The sequence below is a fragment of the Nanorana parkeri genome, unplaced genomic scaffold (genome assembly GCF_000935625.1).
Source record: "Nanorana parkeri isolate BGI_ZX_2015 unplaced genomic scaffold, ASM93562v1 scaffold616, whole genome shotgun sequence".
In the NCBI taxonomy this organism is placed as follows: domain Eukaryota; kingdom Metazoa; phylum Chordata; class Amphibia; order Anura; family Dicroglossidae; genus Nanorana; species Nanorana parkeri.
The window spans coordinates 345,461-362,721 of NW_017306884.1; the positions used below are offsets into that span (position 1 = coordinate 345,461).

Here is a 17,261-nt window from a genome sequence, read left to right on the forward strand (position 1 = left end):
CCCCCCCCCCCCCCCCCCAGGGTATAACACTTTTGAGTTTTATTCATTGTATTTCACTTTAACTATTCGTATGGTTTATATATTACAGTATTTTATGTTTTGCCTTTTGTTTACCTTTAAGGTAAGATTGAATCTTATTTTACAAATAATGTTTTTTTAGATGATCATAATGCAAGCACTTCTTTAATGTAAATAATGTTATCCCCATGTGTCAGACTTCATTGACATTAATGCTTTGAAAACACAGGTCGGATTTTGACTTTCCATTTTTTCTGTTTTGAACACAACTAAAAAGCACCATGCAGTTCCTATGTTTTTGCAGCACAGCTTGACGCTGTAATATGAACAACATCATAAAAAATATTTAGTATTTTAAATGCAGTTTCCATGCAGTTTGATATTGTGAAAACTGTCTCTAAAATCTCACTAATGTTAATAAATCCTAACTTTCTTAGAAAATACATCTTTGAACATATTTGTAAATCTCTGGGTTAACCAGGCACATTTGTCATGCTTGATTGAATAACATTTACTGGTAATATTTATCACTTTTATAATGTGGAAAACATTATGTTGATCAACGTGCAATGGGTTTTTAACATACAGGAACATTTGGGGGATTATCCTGCTGTGATTTTTATAAATAGTACAGAATGCAGAAGATATTGATCATCACAGAGTCTGTACTTGGAAATTGTCTGTCTTTTTTAACTAAATGTAATAATTTAGTGCAAATTCCACGATAGAAAGATGCATTTAACAATCTTCCTCTTACAGATCTATAAAAACTTAGTTAATTTATCATAATTAGGGATGATGTGCGGCTGTGCAGCAGATCCAGCTTGTTTAAAATTCACGGTCCTGGCGTATTAATGTGGAACCCACCCCCCAATGTTCACAGTTCAGAGACCCAACAGTTCTTTTTAGGACTACCTTTTTTTTTCTTATTATTATTTTCTGCTAGGTTTAAAGAATTATCTGTGATTTAGCCTGCTGCCCATCATTGCTTACTTATGGAGGTAACTTAGTGTGCACCAAAGCACCACACTTTTTTTCTCCCTATTGCCGTAGTTGCAATACCGTTTATTGAAAATGTCAGTAGTACAGGGCAAGCTGGTTCTATGGTGGTGATGCTGCTACACCATCTAGGTGCAGGACACATCTGCCTTTTCTGTCTCAGAGTGGCCATGCTATGCAGCCACAAAATGTGCCGGAGGTATTTGAGTGCCTGCACGTCCTACCAGGTGCAGAGCAACCAGCTGTCTGCAGCTGCTGCTAATGCACACTCTTCTATCTCCTGGTTATGAGGTGGCAGACTATCTGTGGGTGCCACCGAATAGAAAGGAGGAAAGTTCCAAGGGAGAGACAAAACAGTAGCAGCAGAATTTTCTCCACGGACAGATTGTGGAGGACTGGACAGAGCAACTATCCTAATATATCTGGCAGCAATTCCCCACAGGTACAGGCTACTAATTCCCTTGGGGATGTTTCACAGAGATCTGCAGCATGGGCCTTTTTCATCTGGTGCCAATAGCACCATTGTGTGTCTACAGATTATCAGCCTTGGTAAAAGTACCAGCCATTTGGGTACCACATGCATAAGGAAAAAAATACTCTGCTTCACAAAGCTTGGTGTGAGTAACACCTCAATGGTACAAGTAGTAAATGGCCGAGATTCCTCCTCCTCGTTTCGCACATTCCGCATTTCCCTGCACCCCACAACATTCTTACGTTGCATCCACTGCAACAGCTGTGGCCTCTAGTGATGGAGAGGAAAGTCTCACAAGATATTTCATAGGCTTAGGATATGCCGTGTCTGGTGGGGATGAGGCCACGGGACTGTGCTACTAAGGATAAAGCCAAGGCTTAAACCTCTGCAGAATTTCCTCTACACCCACCCCTGGCTGGCGCTAAAAAAAATGTCCCTAAAGTGTTTCCATTCCAGCTTTGCAAAACTGCTGACTTTGCAGCTGCTTCTATTCCAGCTCATGTGATAGACCTGCAGCATTTTGGTACCGTTTAAAGAGGCAAACAAAATAGTGAGCCACAATGAGGTGGGTATTAGTGATACAATCAATCTTGTGTCCTTGTAGAACACATACATTGTAGCCTAATAGACCAGGCACTAGGGGCACAACAGCAGGAAGACATGGAGGACTTGCTGCTGTTTCAGGGCTGCATGTCTCCATGGGGATGTTTCTGGGTGGAGTGAGATTTTTATATAGTATCATCCTCAGCAACCCCGAAGACTTGGGGTCCTCTGCTGCAGGCAATTTGTGGTGAATGGGGTCTTTTATATTCAAATGCCTGCACAAGGACCCCAGGATTCAGGTCATTAGAGAGGCACTACTATTGAGTGGCGTCCCTATTAGACCCCCAATACAAGGGTAAAATGGCAAATCTACTGCCACTATGCCAGAGGGAGGCCAAAATGGGGCACTTTGAAGATGCTGCATAAGAACCTCTTTGTTGCTTTTCCTGATGGTGACATGATCTCCTCTGATGACCAATTTTGCCTTGATCATTCTTATTTCTGAAAGGAGGAACAGCTGTCTAAGCAGCCGCCTCTGCTTCGCTTTTAAGAGGTTTTTTTTAAATCACAGTGGTCTGGCCTGGCTACAGGCAGCACTCACAGGCAGCTGACTACATCAGGTGCAGGACACTCTCAGAAGTGGGGACACCATGGACTATTGGTTGTCCATGTTGGACAACTGGCCGGAGCTTGCACAGTATGCACTGGAGCTTCTAGCTTGCCTTGCAGCCAGTGTGTTGTCTGAGAGGGCCTTGGTTTTGTTACAGAGAGGAGAATCTGCTTGTCCCCTGACTGCATGGACTAACTCACTTTAAATTAAAAAAAATTTTAATTAGCAATGACTAAAAAAACCCTACTGCTGATGCTACAGACTAAACTTTTAGTTGTCTCCCCCCTAGAAAAAAAAAAGATACCTGTCATAATTCTGGTTCTGCAAAAATCCTGCATTGCTCCTCAAACTTTGTAGCCTATTCCAGTGCCACACAAGGTTTCTGCAGCTGGACCTCAGCTGCCAAATTTCTAATGTTTGCTGCAGGGTAAATTCTACATTGGGCCTCAAAGTCTGAGGCCTCTTCTGTGCTCTGGAATGCTAAACATGCAAAACAATGTTTCTACAGCTGGACATCAGCTGTCAAATTTCTAGTGTGTGCTGCAGGGCAAATCCAGTGTTGCGTCTCGAAGTGCGTGACCTGGTCCACTGTTGTTCCGACATTGTCAATTAGCCACACAATGTTTCTGCAACTGCAGGGTAAATCCTGCTTTGTGTCTCAGTTTGTGGTCAGTTCCAATGCCCAGGCACTGTAAAGGTGCCACAAAAAGTTTCCACACCTGGACTTCAGCTGCCAAAATTCCAGCCTTTGCTGCAAGGAAAATCCTGCATTATGCTTCAAAGTTTGCAGCCTATTGCAGTGGTCTGGCACTCGAATACTTCTAGATAAAACCTGCCTCGTCTCTCCCTCTTATATTGAAGCCTATCCGAACTACTTCTATACTGTCCAGCCACTGAGCAAATTTGTGGCTATTGTCTATCAGATAACACACTGGTTTTTATTGCAAGATATAATCTGTTGCATCTCTTCTGCTTAGATTGTGGCCTAACCAAGCGCTTACATATATTTTAATATATTACATATTTTTTTAATAAAACCTGCTTTGTCTCTTTCTATTTGCTGCCTATTCAAGTGCTTGTTGAAATTGACTATTAAACTGGTTTTCCACTGGTCAATTTTTATGAAGAAGGGCTTTAGCTTTATTTTAAGTTTCAGAGTAAACTTTGCTATAGCTTTTAGATCTGTTGTGGCAGCTACTTCCACCGTTCAATTTAGGCTTACAGCTTAATTAAAAAAATCATGTGGCGCTTTGCCTCATATTGTATTCATGAAAAGTGATATGAGAACATACACAAGCTTCGATCAGTAGTCCAAACACAGATTCATAGAATTGTTACCTAACAACAAGTTGCCTGGCATGTAAGGAAATGCTACAGGTGGTAATAGTGACCTAATCAGTAGATGTCTGATGCTGGGCACACACCTTACAACCATCGCAAGACTTTTGTCTTGCGAAGGTTGTAAGGTAATTAAAAAAACGTACGATCTGCCTATCTTGGACAGGCAGATCGTACTTGCGATGATCGCAAGCTGCGCCCCCCTGAGGGGCGGGCTTCCGATGACCACAATGCCGAACGGGCAGTGTGCGCTTGTGCACACCGGCCCGTCCGGCTTTTATCTTACGAACATGCTACACACTCGCCGAACATCGTACGATGCTCGGCGGGTTTTCGAACATGTTCCTAAGATAAAAGTCATGCGACCTTACAGTAGTAGAGGTCACACGGCTTCCACACACCCCTACGATAATCGTACGATCGGGGGATTTCCCGCGATTATCGTAAGGTGTGTGGGCACCTTAACTGTTCTCAATACTTTAGGCCAATTTCACTTCTTAATACTGATCCTAAAATGTATGCAAAAATACTGGCTATTCCACCTCTCCTGGACCAGTTGAAAATTTGGCTCCCAGACCCTGATAAGTTCTGTTTTTTTCCCCCCAGCATTTTTGGACCTTGGTTTTTCATATCTTCAGTTACTGGTTTACTCACATCACCTACGTCACAGTTACCTCTTGAGTATCAGACTATGCGTATAACCATTAGAGTACAGAACTATTGTAGCACATATTTTTTGCAGCAAGATTGACCATTATGCACTTGTGAAAACAAATGCTCCCAATCTCTCAGAAGTGATCCATAAGGTTAAATGTGAGAGAATACTAGCATATAAAAACAGGCCCAGGTAAAATTTCACTTGAAATTGAATAACTGCTTGTCACATACTAACGTCTGCATTGCTTTGAAACCTATTGTACAGTATGTAGCGTAGATAGACTGAAATGGTCCTAATCCTCTGATAACTTTGGAGTTCTGCCATCTTCTTTATGGTTCTCTTTATTTTTCTGATTTCTTTTTCATGGTTATTTAACTCCCTTCATCCAGCCCTACTTGAGTACGGTAGTTGTGCTACTTGTTCCTTATTCTTTGTATAATTTATTATATTATGCTTAGCCTGTGCATTGTATATGGAGTTATTGCCAAAAGGGTTATTGCCAAAAGGGTGAAGAGTTTGGAGAAGGCAGGAGAAGTGAACAATCGAGGCCAAAATAGCTGATTTGGAAAAAAATCTCCAATTCAGCTTACTTTCCAGTTCAGCTATGTTGTCCTAGATCATTCACTTCTCCTGCCTTCTCCAAACTCTTCACCCTTCTGTGAATAATGCAAGTTACCAAATATAATCTTTTGTGCTGTGTAATGAAAGTGAATGTATTTGTATTTGTTTCTGAGAATCTATTAGCCGAGATCTTGTACTTGTTTCATAACTTTATCAATGCACCTAATAATGTACAAACGTGTATGTTTGGCCTGCCCTTACTGAAAATAATCAAAACACTGAACTTAAAAAATTAGGGATCACAGCCAAAACTACCTAAAGAAAGTCTTTTTTTTCAAATTGAAATGAATTAGATTGGGGTGCTGCTGCTTTATGCAAGGCAAGCTCAATGTAAAAGTTCAAAAAATCGATTACACATCCAAAATATGTGATGCCAGAATATGGTATCGCTGATACTGTCCATGAAAATCATACTGCTTCGTATTGCCACATATAGCTTAAAGGAATCTCCCAAGCATGTAATTTCAAGGATCGGTGTGTTTCCATGTCGCCCTGTAAATCACATTATCGCTTTTTGTGCTGTATAATATTTTTTAAAACATGTTTTTGCTTTTTTTAACCCCTCAGGACCTTTTGGTGCCAAGGGCCTTTTTTTCGTTTTTTCACACGTTTTAATCCTCATTTTAGGCCAAAAAAATTACTTGAAACCCCCAAACATTATATATTTTCTGAAAGCTGAGACCCTGTAGAATCAAATGGCGGCAGATGCAAATTTTTATGTTGCACAATATTGGCGCAACTCTTTATCAAACCCCAAAATATTGTGAAAAATTCACTTAAGTTAAATTTAGTGCCGCAAAAAATATTTTTTTTAGTGAAATATAAAAGATGAGGTTATAACAAGTAAAGAGATACCCAACATGCCCAGGTTAAAAATTGTGTGCGTCCGTGAAATGCTAACAAAATTCAGTACCACAAAAAGTCCATAGACAATGCTTTAAGAGCCCAAAACAGTTCATCAGTTTAGAGATACGTGTAAATATTTACCCTACAGTTATTGCTCTTACTCTGGCATGCGCGACGATAACCAGCATGTGTAGCGTGATTGTCGTTTTTGTACGTGGCGCACCCGACCCGTGCTTGCTTGAATACGCAGGTGCTTGCAGGGGTGGGGGACTATTTTTTCATTATTTTACATTTATTTCATTTATTGTTTTAAAAACAAACGTTCCCCGCTCTCCTTCCCAGCTTTCCGCCCACACCCAAGATGCCAGTCCCGTGCCCGCAGGAAGGCCAGCGGAGCCCAGAAAACACGGCGGGGGGCATCTCACGGGGGGGTGGGCACTTTACCGGCCTGTAGAAGCGATCTGACGGCAGCCAGAGTCGCTTCTATTGTAAAGCTGACAGTTGGCATTACAATTGTAAACAAAGTCCTTTAGCCGCCAGGAGTCTGTTTAAATGGACCCAATGCCAATGACGTACTCTGTACATCACTGGCCGCAAACGGGTTGAATCTGCTGCATGGCAGTGTCAAGCTACCCATAGCCTTTTTTAGCAATAGCTTGCCTATTAGCCTTGAAAATGGCCAGAATTTAGTATAAAGTGTCCACCATAGACATCAATGGGATTTGCTGCAAAGGAAATGTGCATGTATTGGAGAGCTGTACGAAGCATGTTTTTTAGAAACCTGCAAATCAACAGGAATATGCATTTAAATACAGTTATCAAAACTAGTTTATTCATAGAGCTATACTACTACTGCTATGAATACCACTTATTGTAATATAATACTAAGATACTCATTTTATAAATATGTTCCTTTCATGTAACTGGAGTGTTCTTTGCAACCTTATTGTTTTAACAAAAACATTTTTATGGTCTCGTTTTTGGCAGATAAGTTTTGGTATTGTCGACTTTCACCCAATCACAAAGTGTTACACTATGGAGACTTAGAAGAGAGTCCTCAAGGGGAGGTACCACATGACAGTTTGCAAGATAAATGTAAGTAACTTGTTGCATATCCTAAGATAACATGAAACTATCTGCATATACTGTACATAAGATTTATTTAAAGGAATTCTGTTTCTAAGGGGTTCAATTCTGCATGTGCTTACACCTAGATAGATACATTCTAAATTACAGCTGTACTTTTTTAATTCATTTGTAGCAGTCAGGCAATGGGGTGCAAGGGGGGCGGGGGCGGTTGCACACACTGCTGTGTGAACAGTGAGACAACAGCAAAATGAAGTTCATTGCACAAGAGCTGCTTTGTGAAATGTATAGTGGTTTTGTACATACCGTGTTTCCCCGAAAATAAGACACTGTCTTATATTTTTTTTGGCTCAAAAAAACACACTAGGTCTTATTTTCGGGGTAGGTCTTATTTTTATTTGTTTTTAATGTATAACAATCCAAAGTTAATGCAAATCCTAATTAAATAATCCAAAATGGCAAAGTTAAGAATAGGGTAATCAGGGGTGCCATACCTTTCCAAGAGCAAATGGTAACCAGAAAAAGCGAACTTTCACTATCGATTCCTCACAGGCGGAGTGCATTTGGTATCACTCCGCCTGCGACAGGAGTCAGCGCTATAGAGGAAACATCAGCTTATGCGGCTCTGCTCCATGTGCTGCCGCCTCGCTTCCTCTAGTGCTGGCTTCATTGGCACCGCTGATTCTCTCCCACGGCTCTTCAGGTTCCCCATTGGCAATGGTCACAACTAGGTCTTATTTTCGGGGTAGGTCTTATTTTCAGGGAAACAGGGTAGTTTAATTATGGTCCTGACTAGACAAAAAACATTTTAAAATATTGTTTATGGCATGTAAAAATAATTGTTTGCATATAAATACTTTGCTTTCTGCATTTGAAGCAGCATGTGGAGCTTTAGAATCCTTTTTACATTTTAAAGGCTATTAGTTTGCTTTTTTGATTTATTAATCCAATAATTTACACAGCTCAATAGGTTTTATAGTATGAAGTGTCATATAAAAGTGTGCCTCGAAGCAGGCAGCTCTACTGTGTGATCTGTTCAGTCAACCCATAATGAGAAAAAAAAAAGGTATCCAACAACAGCTTAAAAATATATAGACCTGAAACAATCAAAATAAAATTAATCCACAGCCATTACCGTGTTTCCCCGAAAGTAAGACCTACCCTGAAAATAAGACCTAGCGCTATCTTCGGGGATTTCTGTAATATAAGACCTACCCCGAACTAGGTCTTATTTTCGGGGTAGGTCTTATATTACAGAAATCCCCGAAGATAGCGCTAGGTCTTATTTTCGGGGTAGGTCTTATATTACAGAAATCCCCGAAGATAGCGCTAGGTCTTATTTTCGGGGTAGGTCTTATATTACAGAAATCCCCGAAGATAGCGCTAGGTCTTATTTTCGGGGTAGGTCTTATATTACAGAAATCCCCGAAGATAGCGCTAGGTCTTATTTTCGGGGTAGGTCTTATATTACAGAAATCCCCGAAGATAGCGCTAGGTCTTATTTTCGGGGTAGGTCTTATATTACAGAAATCCCCGAAGATAGCGCTAGGTCTTATTTTCGGGGTAGGTCTTATATTACAGAAATCCCCGAAGATAGCGCTAGGTCTTATTTTCGGGGTAGGTCTTATATTACAGAAATCCCCGAAGATAGCGCTAGGTCTTATTTTCGGGGTAGGTCTTATATTACAGAAATCCCCGAAGATAGCGCTAGGTCTTATTTTCAGGGAAACACGGTAGAGTATTTCTTTAATGTGTCTTATTTGCACTAGGGCCAGTGGGTGTAGCAGTTCATTTCATAATTATCATTTACTGGTGAATGGTGAAGTGATTGTCACAATGTCTAAATGCAATTATTATATGGAGGACATAGATGTGAACATTCCAGTGCAACTAAGCATCAGCTCTGAAATCACAGTAATGTATGTGTTGTTATTATTATTAATATTATTATTCCTGTTTGCGTATCCAGCATATTTATATTTTGTTTGGATGTGACCAGACTGCACCCCTTTAGGATGAGGTAAAAGGGGGATTTTTCCTCATTATTCATTCACTTGTGGATACCGCTGATATTCACCGCTATGTACTGTATGCTCTGTATAGCATAGTACATGTAGACTATTTATTTAACATTATTATTTCGCTTTTTCTCACATTCTTATTCATGGTTTGCAATATGAATCATTTCAGTAGTGAAGAATCAGGCTTCTGAATTGATTACAGCATCTGTAGCATAGATAATTGGTCACTACTCACTTTATTAGCAATAAATCATCTATCAATATAATAATGTGATAAATGCTTTCACGGTACACGTCACCCTTTGTTTATCTAGGTGAGATTCTGGTACGTGTGAGTATAAATATCAATGTATCAGCCATCTGTACCTGTATTTCTACACAAGCCAGTCTCCCCACAGCAGAGAATAACCTTTCCAAAAAGGCTGATTAATTTCATACCAGGGAAAGAAGAAAGTATGAGATGAATTCGTTTTAAATGTTAGCTTTACCTATCCCAACATTTTTTTTTTCCTTTTACAATGCCTTTATTCTTTTCTGGATACATTTATAGGCACATACAGAAATGAAGAAATGGGTAAAACAGCACATTAATATGGCCACACAGGGTGACATGACCTATTTTTTCCAGGCATTACTGTGGAGACCAATAGACAGTTGTGGAAAGCCTGCGTTTAATAGAAATAAATGACTGCCTTCTCCAGTGCAATTTTTTTTGGGACATTCGTGTGCATTGATTTAAGGCTGTCCCTATTATGTATTGTTTACTTCACATATCCCAGGTACTGTGGCATTATATGTCCCATTTTTATGTTGAGATTAGGGGTGTCATATAGCCATATAGGGTGTCATGTGTTATCAAATGTAAATGGTAAAAGGATAATTTAACCATCTCACTAGACACATTGTGGCCTGGAATTCTAATCTAGTTGTTAAAGAGACCCTGTCACCAAACTTAAATTTTCACAGTATTAGCATATAATTTGTACTCACTGTTTGCTTATAGAAAAAAAAAGTTTCTTCTGGATCTGACACTTCTGGGAATGTCAGCCCTAATTCTGCTCTCTGGAAACCCTGCAGATACTTTACTGCAGTGTTTGTGCAGCTCCCTGTTTATCCTCATATTATCTCCTATGATAGTACAGCAGTCATGCACAGAGTGAAAGAGAACTGGCAGCACTGCTAAGAGCCCGGATTATCCCCTTATTTAGAGTCATGTTCTGCTTAGACTTTTGTTGCGTTCAGCCCTGTTATTTAGCAAGCCTATTGGACAGGATGCTTAAAGGTAACGACTTCTAAAATAAAGATTCAAAATAAATGTCCTCTTGCCTGTCCGTGCAGTAGATCATGCAGAATCAGATACTTCTGCTGTGCTCAGTGGTTTGATCTGCCAGCTCCTATGTCACTATTGTGTCTTGTAGTGGCATAGGAGCCAACAGGAGAAATCACAGTACAGGAGTTGGGAACAGGGTCCCTTTAAATGTCTATTCTGGGGACATTTAACAGCATATATTTTTTCACTGTATAGCATCAGATGTCCTTGGGATGGCTAACTACATAATGCCTACTTGTTACTTCAGTGGCAGGCATGCTCTACCATGAACTTAATTGGTTCCATTGATAACTCCTTGGTTGTAAGAACTAGAATTATGCATTCCATACACTCATTTCAATCAATAAATGTTCTGTTCTTGTGCTTTGTACTTGCATTTCCAAACAAGAAAGACCTAACGACGTGTATGGTTGCTATAAGGTATAATGTGCCATCAGTTGGTATTCAGGGCGACAAAAGCTTTCCCATACCATTACTCATTCAGGATAGATCAATGAATATATGCTGTGTAAGCAAAAGTCTAAACCTATCATTTGCATGTCTCTTTAAAATTGAGATTTTATCAGGCATGGCAAGATTTGAACAATCTTCAAACAGTTGATGTATCCGTTGACCACTGCAGTCTCATTTTCCTTTTCTTAGCTAACAAAAGTAAAATCCATTTTGGTCTTGATACCTTAGCCCAGCTTCTATAAGCTTCAGAATACGAGTTTAAAGATGTTCTATTGCAAGTCACTTCAGTGGAAAGTATTTTTTTGACCATTTATGAACTCTTTGTCACCTTTGCACATTTCTGGCCGATTTCCTCAGGTCTCTCTCCATCATGGATTTTTTTGACCACTGTTTTCTCTGAATGCTAGAGATTGTACTGCTGAAAAATCTCAGGAGGTCCGTAGTCCGGGATGCTGCAACCACAATGTCTGGTATCAACAATCATTCCAAAGTTGCTTAGATCAGGTCTTAAAGCAGATATGCCTTTTTTTAAATATATATTCCAGGAGATTTTTGGAAAAATGTTGATTTAAAACAGTCCAATGTCCCTCAAAACATTGCATAACTGCATAACAACAGTAGAGGAGGTTACCCCTAAGCCAAGCCCCCTGCCAATTGACTAATCTTCAGAACTCATGCACATTCACTATGGTTTTCTGACTGGCTATGAACCTGCAATAGAATGTTGATACAGACAGGAAATGCTGATATAGGTCTTGTGATACATTTTTCATTTTGATTACAATAACATAATAAAAGATTCTGCACTGCATAGTCTATTTTTGTTATTCAGCATGTCATCTTTGTTGAGTTAAAACATGTCGGGGCTTATAAGGATAAAAATAAGAGATTTTCTATGGATTTTCTCTCTAATATAATTAATGCTGCAGACTTGGCATCTGCTGTAAACATAAATAAAGATCACTGTGCATGTAAAATTAATCCTGTTGTTTTTGCTGATTGAAACTACAGCAGAGTGGAACTTAAAATCTCCAGAAAAATAATAGGAAAATATACAATACACCCAACAGCAGTACAAATCAGTGACATTGTTCTCCTGGATTAATGACAACATACTGAAGGAGGTTTATAAGTAATTAGTTCTTTTAGCAAATAGATTTAAATATTTCTGGAAACCGCATACTGACAGTGTATGCAGCGTTTAAGTAGAAGCTTAAAGCTGTACAAAGTGCTTTATTTTAAAATAATGTATTATTATTGGAACTTATAGCCTTTTTAAACTGACCTCTAGCCAGATACCATGTTAATTAATGAAATAATAATTTTGTACACTCCTGCAAAAATACCTGACTCACTCTTTATATCTTCTGCACAGCAGACAGGCAGAAAGAAGGGCAGCATTGCAAACCAATGAGGTGCTACTGCATTGCACATTATTTTTTTTCTAATACCGGACAGTGGGACAGAGCAGAGTGAGGACCTCATTTGTTTGATACTTCTCATTGATTATTCATAAGCTTGGGAATGTCCTGTTACCAGAGTTTCAAAATGAAATCCAATGGACACTCTACTCACCATGCCCACTTTTATTCACACCCCCATTTTCTAGCTTGCCCTGAAACAATTGGTCACAGAATTCTGGAAGATGAAGCAGACATTGAAGATGTAAAGACAAAGTGCTCCAATGTTTATAAGCAACTGGAGGCATACTATCTGTCCTCAGTTATGAATGCACAGGAAGTGCTTACATCACTTCCTGTTCATTCATGAGTTGTGTTTCTATCCATTCATAACTTGGTTGATAGTAAATATTTGCTATCTCCTGTTTGTGAACGAATAGGAAGCCTCTGTACTGAGTGCTTCCCATTCATTCAGAACAGGCGCTACAGGAAAAAAAAGATGTAAGACTCAAAAGGTCTGTTTAGACCCCTGATTTTTTACCAAAGCCCCCAACAGTAAAAAAAAATTAAAACAAAATAACAAATACCCCTCACACACACACACACACAATGTATACACATGTAACAGTGTGCACCACATTGTGGTGTACGCCATGCACATGTGCTGCGGTGCATTGTTAAAACACAACGCAGTGGTTGATTTTTTTTCTTTTTAAAATAACATTAATTCAACTGTTTGCCAGCACGTGGCAAATCATTGTGATGCATTGCCGTGTGTTGTGATACGCTGTGTTGCGATTTAAATGTACGCCTGCATCATTTTATCACTACCCACACACCAACACAGTGCACAAACAATTTTTTTAGTTTAGAAAAAGGGCACAATTTAAAATTTACTAATATTTATTTATGATTTCAATACAGTTATATTTTTTATATTTAGTCAGAAAAGTATTTTTGTGTGCACTGATACTGATTTCAGTTGGCTTTAATCAATTTAATTGTGTATGTTTATCGGGTTAAGATTGATTTGATAAACATTTTGCATTTATCACAGGACCTACAAAATTAGTAGCACCATTTTTTTGTTCTACCGGGCCTGTGCTTTCATACAATATAAGCTGCAGTTTAAAATTAAAAAAAGGTGAAAAATTGCAAAAATGGTGTGGCCAGCTGAGGTTAATAGCGCTCCGCAGGGCTTGGCAGCGAAAGGATTAAATAAACCCTGAGCCTACTCTACTAAGGGTCAAGAATGTGTAATGCACAGAGTGCAGGGGTCAGGAGTATGTAACATACAAAGTGCAGGGGTCATGAGTAGGTAGCGCATGGAGTACAGGGGTCATCAGGAAATGCCCCCTCTTACCAGTACAATTCCACATTCCCCAGTACAGATCTCCCCCAAATCCTCCCCAGTACAGATCTCACCCCCAATACAGGTTCACGCCTGCCTATAGACCTCCCCAAATACAGACTACCCCCTACAGACCTCTTGCCCCTAATACAGACTTCTCACCACCCAATTCCCCAGTGCAGACCCTAGACCCCCCTGATGTAAACTTACCAGACCTCAGACACAGCGGCAGGGCACAGTGTCCACAGAGGAGCATACAGGAGCTCTCCTTGGCCCTGTATACAAAGATACTGCCACTGTATCTGAGGTTGCTGCAGTGCGAATGGAACTGCAGTGCCACAAATGGCAAAGAAAAAAGGGGCAGACAGGATGGTGAGACCTGGGATGTTTCGGCATCGGACCCACCCTCCAACACCAGACAGCTGGGGCCATCTACAGGGATGCTAATTTTCCAGGGATAGACCCCCTCAAAGCAAGGACTGCCCTTGGCAGACGGGGATGAATGGTAACCTTATCCTAGACCAGATTGTACAGTACTTATTAAGTGCATACAGAGAAGCGCAAAAACCCTTGCATTTGCCACTAGGAACACTCCCAAGGCATACATAATACCAATCCTTATAACTGAACCATATTTGTAACTAGTGAGAAAGAGATGGTATTGGGTAGTGTTAAAATTCATAACAGTCTTTGTTTAAATAATAAATGATCTTGATCCTCTCATAAAGCATTTTGTGAGGGGGTGCCTTATTGAGACCATTCATTATTTAAACTCTGTTTAATAAATACTGCCTGCACAGAATTAGAAACCCTTTGACAGGTTAGACAGTTTACATTCATGTATTTCAACCTTGTAATTAACTTGTTTCTATTATTAATGTATTTACCTGCAGTTTCTACAGTAAATACGTTTTTGTACTGTCCTAAAAGCTTTTTTGCCTTTTTCCCTACATATAGTGCCAGTGGCAGACATTAAAGCAATACTGACTGGAAAAGACTGTCCTCACATGAAGGAGAAAGGTGCTCTCAAACAAAACAAGGTGAGCCCTCTTAAAAGCATGTTTCATGCAATATTCAACACATTGCTTTTTTTCTGACTTCCTGTAATGATTCATTAGAGCTATTCATTTCATGCCACTGCACTCCTCATTGTGCAGTGGCACAATTTTTGTCACTTTGTTAAGTAAGTCTGTAATTATTAGATGACATCTACGGATGCCTTGAAGCCGTCATAGTAGGATAATTACACAGTGGGCTCCTCATGTGTCAGAATTGTTAGTACTAATGTAAAGAATATATCTCAGCCAAGTAAAGTATAACCAATTATTTTGCATGTTAATCAACAAGAACAAATCAAGATGGAGTGGGTTAAAACATTCATTTTAAATCCTTTTGATTTTTCTTTGTATTTCTGCAAATTCCGGCTGTTTTTCTTATTGGCAAGGACTGTTGTGGCAATATCTGCTGTTCTTGCACAAAACATTTTGGTAAAAATGTAAATCTTCTCCCTTTTTATGCTTATACCAGTGTTAATTATAGAGGTACTAACTGTTTTCCAGTAGCTTGAGTTTTTCATAAAACTTGATAAACATCCAGCATATTCATCTAATGTTCTCTGTAGCCATTCTTGTGTATCTGACCGTTTACACATTAGTGTCCTTGAAATGGTGTTTCTTTGTATTATTATATGAATGCATAACCATGTGCATTATTTACTATGCACTAAATTCTTTACCACTGCTCCCATTAAAAAGTCCTTTTTTTCCAGCTTTTTTTTACTCCATTAATACAGTCATCTTTGACCCTGGTGAGAACTCACTAAAAACAGCGGGTTGCCTTTTTTCATGGTTTCAGCATGGTGTCAGCATGGTGTCAACAAGCTTTAAACTCACAGGAAAGGCACATTAAGTTGTTCTTGCATAGTCATCACACGATTCCCCTTGAAAAACCTGCATTAGACATTACATTTAAGTTAGAGCAAAATTAACAAGTTACAGTAGTTGCTTACTGCTTTTATTATCAGTAGGTTACCAAACCAGCCACTGACGAGCCTGGAGTACTTCAATTACAACAAACAAGAGTAATAGTAATAAATAAAGAAGCTCCAGAGGTTATCGTGTATGGTCTCTTGGACAGAGTAGAAGTATTGGCATCTATGCAGGAAGCAGCCCCAATACAGTCAGGGAGACTGAGGACACTATAAGACAAAACAACAGTTCAATATAATTTTTAAGCTGTAGGGCCCTTAGTCTACATACAAGATTTCTATTAGGCCCTGATAAAGGGAGTGTTGGTTACTCTACTTACATGTCCTTTGACCCTAATGGAATAAATTAATATCTGGACTTTTTTAATTAGTGTGGCGCTTCAATTCCTACATCTACTTTGAAATCAGTAGATCTAGCCTTGAGGTAAGGGGCATTTACTCCATAAACACCCCATTGAAAATATCTGAGGAATTGTTCCTTAAATTGCAACTTCAGCCAAATTTCTTTTGTAGCTTTGGATAGAGCGTTAAGGGGTTTGTATTGCTGCCTGATGTTTAATTGACAAGATTTTCCCTGTTCTGATGACAACGCTGTCACCGTTACAAGAGGCGAGGGGAAAATCTCAAAAGGTTACGCAGACAGCAATAATAAGCTGCCTGTCTAAAGCTGGCCATACACTTCTCGAACTGCAGCCAAGTCCTGCTGATTAAAAAATACGAACTGTGTGTGACCCTAAAGGCACCACTCTGTTTGATTAAAAAAATCGATTTACTGGTAACGAAGGAGCCCCAACGAAAATTGACAGCTGAAGTTGTCATCTTATAGAAAACTCCCATATAGCAAAATGCCTTTGCACATATCATGTGAGCCAAACCATGTGAACTTGTCATTTTTCTTGAATTTGTTGACTGGATCATGTTCAGCTTATGTAAATAAAACTGCCTGTCTGGGAAAGGTGTATATTGAAATTGTAGCATTAATGAAAATAATCTACAATTTTATTAAAATCTTTGCTTTACAGTCATGAATGCTATGTTCCATAGAATGACTGACACAAGTGCTTTTCATCTCTATTTCATACTTACACCTAGCTATTTCTTAATATTTAGGAGTTGCTCGAGCTGGCATTTTCAGTCATGTATGAGTCCAACTGCCAATTAAATTTCATTGCTCCAGATAAACATGAGGTAAGTTTAATGTTTCCTTTCATTTTAAACTGTGGAGAATATTATTACCAATTAATCTTTGTTAGAGCCTGTGTCAATTGGCTTTTGCTTCAGGCAGATTTTGCATCCCCATACAAGTTCATGTGAATGCATGTTCATGGGAATGCAAAACCCACTTGAAGTAGGTCAAAGGAGGTCAAATGCACCTGTCAATGAATTCAAAATGATCTCAGAAGTATGTCAAAATTATGCCATCGACAGAAGCACAAAGCCCATTGACAGAGGCCATTGCACATAGTCAGTAGGTGAGCACATTTTCCTTATTTATACTTACAGTATTTATGTATTAGTTGTCATTTAA

General features: G+C 39.2%; 1 protein-coding gene across 7 annotated transcripts in view; it reads left to right on the forward strand.

The window, feature by feature from the left end:
* ELMO1 (engulfment and cell motility 1) overlaps nucleotides 1–17,261 on the forward strand; it is a 276,466-nt gene that overhangs the window by 254,430 nt on the left and 4,775 nt on the right. For all 7 annotated transcript variants that reach the window (XM_018562953.1, XM_018562949.1, XM_018562950.1 and 4 more), the window contains 3 exons: nucleotides 7,093–7,200; nucleotides 14,704–14,786; nucleotides 16,844–16,921. In XM_018562953.1, the coding sequence (XP_018418455.1) occupies nucleotides 7,093–7,200; nucleotides 14,704–14,786; nucleotides 16,844–16,921 (269 nt within the window). The remainder of the gene's footprint in view (nucleotides 1–7,092; nucleotides 7,201–14,703; nucleotides 14,787–16,843; nucleotides 16,922–17,261) is intronic.